This window comes from Embiotoca jacksoni, unplaced genomic scaffold, assembly GCF_022577435.1.
Source record: "Embiotoca jacksoni isolate LCO1_2020_lvr unplaced genomic scaffold, fEmbJac1.0.p SCAF_5, whole genome shotgun sequence".
Classification (NCBI taxonomy): Eukaryota; Metazoa; Chordata; class Actinopteri; family Embiotocidae; genus Embiotoca; species Embiotoca jacksoni.
Window position 1 is genome coordinate 22354263 of NW_027185403.1, and position 5000 is coordinate 22359262.

The window sequence follows — 5000 nt, forward strand, 5'->3', positions numbered from 1 at the left end:
CAGTCAGCGTTTGTTCCACTGAAGGATAAAAGTGAGACTGACGCTACAGTAAATCACAAGTTTGGAAGTTCTCCCCGTTCAGGAGGAAACCACCAGCAGCTGCTTCCTCACCTCCGGTCCGACGTCAGGAGGAGGTGACGTCCGAGGTTTTCATAATGACGCTTGCGCGCATCTCGTGGGTGTGTCCCGTCGCCGTGGACACCAGAGAGTCCTGGCCGTAGGACGGCGCCCAGCCGTCCGAGTGGTAGCTGATGAGAGGGGACGGGTCTCGCATGCTGGTCACCCGGAAGTTGGGCTTGCTGGCGGTGACGAAGGTGGCCATGCCGGGGAGGGAACACGTGGGGATCCTGAGAACCGACGAGCTGTAGTCCCGCCTCCAGTCGACACCCTGTCAATCACAGCAGAGGAGGATGAGGAGGATGAGGAGGAGGATGAGGATGAGGAAGAGGTAAGCAAGCCATTTGATTTGTAGAGCACATTTTGTACACAAAGAACAATTCGGAACATACAGAAATAAGATGCCATAAATATGATTTATAAAAACAGTGCAAGGTCGAAGAGACGGGGATTAAAAAGAGATTCAAAGATACGAATATAAAAGAAATACAAAGTGCAAACAACAGAATTAAAAACGCAGTAAAAGCATATTTTGGAATAATCTGAATCAGTTAACAGTCAGTAGATATTATCTGTGAGAATACATGTGGAAATACAACAGCAAACACACAACAACAAACAAAGCAGCAAACACACAACAACAAACACATAACAAACACAAAGCAGCAAACACACAACAACAAACACACAACAACAAACACACAACAGCTGCAATAGTTCAACATTATAAATATGCAGGTGGCAAAAAACTACATTTATTATAATCCACAATTTCTACAACACAGCAAAGTGACCAACACGCATGTCCTGTTAAATTGTGGTGTGTGTTGTGTGCGTGTTGTGTGCGTGTTGTGTGTGTGTGTGGTGTGTGTATACAGAGTTTTAATGAATTACAAAGAACAACCTGAGATCAACCTGTTAATGTTTGATAGCAAGAGTTCCTGCCAAAGTCCTCTAACTCTCACTCTGTTGCAACATGACAGGAAGAAACACACACACACACACACACACACACACACACACACACACACACACACACACACACACACACACAGAGAGAGAGACACACCCAGTTTCAGTAGTAAAGTTTAACAGGTTTGAGAGGTCCTGGTTAAATCTTCCCTCTGATTGGTCTCCGAGAGTTTACAACGACTCACTCACCTCTTTCATGTCTTCTGTGTCGCTGTCGGTGTCGCTGCCTGCACAAATAAAACACACAAACAAAACTGTTCAGAAAAACAAGGACAAATTCAGTTAAACTTTGATTTAAAGACTCGCATCCAGCAGCAGCTTCTACAGGTTCAACAGTGAAACTCTCAAAACACACACACACACACACACACACACACACACACACACACACACACACACACACACACACACACACACACACACACACACACACGATCACATTTATATGTGACAGGAAGGAAGCAAACACAAGGAGACGAAGCAGGAGAAATAAATCACTCTGAATGTGATAACTGTCCATAAAGGTCGTCCGTTCTTCTGTTTGGTGAGTTTGTGTGTGAAGTTGTAAAACTACATTTAGAACAAACACGTTCCATCAAACCGTGCGTCAACCGTTTACTTCCATCATCAACGCCAAACCACCATCAGACACCAACCGACCGGCGGCTGGGTTCAGGTTGGGTTTAACCCGTAGAGACTCGTTCAGTAACGCTGCTTTCAGACAGATCAGAGAAGAAGTCCATGTAGAGGAACGACGCCGACCGGTCGGACCAGCCCGGCCTGAATACCTGCTTCTCAGGGACGGAAAGAAATGATCCATCCAGCATGAAAAGTGTCTGAGAGCGAACCATCTAATAACCTCGGATCGCTTCGTACTCAACCGCCTTCAGATTCTCCTCAACAGGAGATCTTTCTCTCTCACAGGAAATGTTTTTGGTTTTCCTGTGAAGTTCCTGTTTATTTCATCACAGCAGATTAAACACCAGTCGGATCAAAACACGGGCTGGGAACCATCGTCTTTCTGTTCGTTGTCTTAACCTGCAGCTTAAGAGACGATCTGTGACTGGGACAGAAGACGCAGACGGGTGGACAACGCAGACGGGAGGACGACGCAGACGGGAGGACGACGCAGTCCACGGTCTCTTATTTCTTATTTCATCTCAACCTGGTTAGAGCCTGACGGTGTGTTCAAACATTCAAACACACTCACCACCAGCTGTGTGTGTGTGTGTGTGTGTGTGTGTGTGTGTGTGTGTGTGTGTGTGTGTGTGTGTGTGTGTGTGTGTGTGTGTCTCACCGCAGTACGAGGACACTGGAGAGATCTGCAGCGGGTAGGAGTGGGAGGAGCTAACGGTCTGCTCCTCGTTCTCGGTGGTCACTTCGATGGTCTGGCAGACGAACGGCAGCTGCTCGCTGGTGATCACGTGATCTTCTTCCAGGCTGTGAATGGCTGAGACACCGGACATGATTCATTATTATGAAAACATTTGCATATTAATTCACTTTAATATAAAACAATAAAGAGTCCAGAAGGAGAGCGTCGAGCCTCTGCTGCAAGATAAAGAGTTTGGGACTTTTTTTTTTTTTTAATTCGTCAACTATTCAAAAACCAACGAAATCGACTTGTTGTTCCTCAATAAAGTTCAGACAGTAACTCGTCATCAAGTCTCTTCTCGGGGAATTCCTCCTGAAAAGAAGTTCAGTATTGTATATTAAAAGTAAAAGTATATTCGTAAACTATTTATATCTAAAAAAAAAAAAACATGAATCAAATGTAGTCAGCAGACACTGAATGGAAGACGGTTCAGTTTCCGTCTTCATAAACGTTCTTCTCATGCATTTATTCCTGCTACGCAAGACCTGTCTGAACTGTCCCTGAGTTCCAGATGTTCTACTGGTGTTCCAGATGTTCTACCTGTGTTCCAGATGTTGTACTTGTGTAGTCCACAGGTGGAGAGAGCGCTGACAGGTGATGAGTCGGTGTCTCGTGAACATTATCAAAGCAGATTCAGGTAAAACCAACAAAGCAATGAATCATAAACGCTGAATTATTCCTTGATTTAACTGGAATAAATAAAGATCCTTCTACCTGTATTATTAAATTATTGTTCACCTGTAAACATTCTTTGTTTTGGGACTTTTTCCTCATCAATTCATTAAAGTTGCTGCACTTCAGGATTACTAATAACTGAGTTTTGGGGGCTAATTTGTTTGTATTGAGTTGATGTGTTTGTCACCTTCCCGTCCTTTTGTTCTATTTGAATCTTCCTTCATTTATGGTGATAACTGCAAACTATCTGTGGCCACTCTGGTTAATATGTGACTTTTCATGAGATTATAGTGAGACAAAGAGTGTTTTTATCTTGGAGTTTACAATCGCTGAGGTCAGCAGTTTCCACGTTGAGGTTTTTTTAAGGTCGCGAACACATGGCCAGTAGAAGACAGACGTGATACCTGATACGCTGTCCGTCACCCTCAGCTCCACCTCTTCATGCTTGATCATCTCCTGCTTGCTGCTGTCGCCGGGAGCAAAGGGAGGTCCTGGACGAGTCCTGTGAGGAGACGGAGACGCGACCTGATGGACAGGAAGAGGAAAGCCTGATTATTCCGGAGCTCTGATTCGGCTGATGCAGCATGTTTGGGTCAAAGACGGTGGTTTCATGTCACAGGAGAAGAAGCCCACCAATAATCCAACAATCTATCTTAAACATGAGAAATTCATTGAACTCAAACTGTGATTTCTTGAGCAGAAACTCTGGTTCACTTTATTCAGATGGATTTTGAGTATTTAACTATAAAAACAAACTTCCTGTACAAACAGCTCGTTCAGAAACCAGCTGCTCCAGATGATATTTGAAGAACGTAAGCGCATAAACTAAATTGTCAAACACTTACGGAACGACTATTAAATAAGACTTCCAGTTCCTTCTCATAAAAACATGTTTGTTTTAAGAACTGCTGTTTCAGTGTTGTGATTTCAGCATTTCTGACTCGTATCACTGATTTAATTCTTCATTTCTTCTCACATGAACACATTTATGAAGTTACAGCCAAACATTTGAGCTCATGTCATTTCTGTCTTGATGAATTTACAGCTGGCATCGACTGGTTTGTTGCTTTTAAAGACAGAACCGGACATAAAGTTTGATGACTGTGACTGTTCTCATGTGGAACAAACAGCTGATTGTTCAGGTAGAAAATCAAATAATCTGAAACTGAGAAACACTTCCAGAAGTCGTTCTTTTTTTTTAATGCAGAAGCATTTGTGAGGAAATGTCACCATGTGACCAAAACATAATTCGGTGCGTTCAAAAGTCATCTACCTCTTTACTTCTTTTGGACTTTCCTTCCTTGTCTGTCTTCTTCTTTCCTAATTGGACACATGGACATAAAGAAACAGCTTTTAAAAAATGAAGTAAAGCGACCGACAGGTGTCCTAAAACAGTAAAATGATCAAATGAGTGTTCAGCGCTCACCTTTCTTCATGCTTCTCTCGCTGGACGAGAGCATCTTATAAACCCTGAAGGCGTTCGTTCCCTTCTTCATGCTCTCGTCCTTCACCTCCTCGATGTCCGGCAGGCTGTTCATGGCGCAGCGGAAATTAGCTTTCCAGGTCTTTGGATCCGGGCGGTCGACGCCGTGCTGGTATTTACCTGAACACACGCACAAAGAAACAACAGATGATGAAGTGCTTATTTCATGTTTGAGATGGCGGATTACAAAAGAGTATCATCACCATCCAGGTCATTATTTAGGACTCCAACGGTGTTAACATCACTTACAGAAAATATTAATATCACTATTCAGCTAAAGATTGGACCAAATTATAAATAAATATAAATATATGTTGTTTTCTTCTTTGAATTAGCTGGATTTGACAAACAAACATGGACATTTTTCATGCTTATTTC

General features: G+C 43.1%; 1 protein-coding gene across 5 annotated transcripts in view; it reads right to left on the minus strand.

The window, feature by feature from the left end:
* The window catches only part of irf2b (interferon regulatory factor 2b), a 16381-nt gene that overhangs the window by 3361 nt on the left and 8020 nt on the right, over positions 1–5000 (minus strand). For all 5 annotated transcript variants that reach the window (XM_069170726.1, XM_069170725.1, XM_069170727.1 and 2 more), the window contains 6 exons: positions 4566–4742; positions 4413–4459; positions 3544–3664; positions 2387–2539; positions 1279–1316; positions 1–388 (listed from right to left, as the gene is read on the minus strand). The exon at positions 1–388 is cut by the window's left edge and continues 3361 nt beyond it. In XM_069170726.1, coding sequence (XP_069026827.1) covers positions 125–388; positions 1279–1316; positions 2387–2539; positions 3544–3664; positions 4413–4459; positions 4566–4742 — 800 coding nt within the window. In that variant the 3' untranslated portion in view covers positions 1–124. The remainder of the gene's footprint in view (positions 389–1278; positions 1317–2386; positions 2540–3543; positions 3665–4412; positions 4460–4565; positions 4743–5000) is intronic.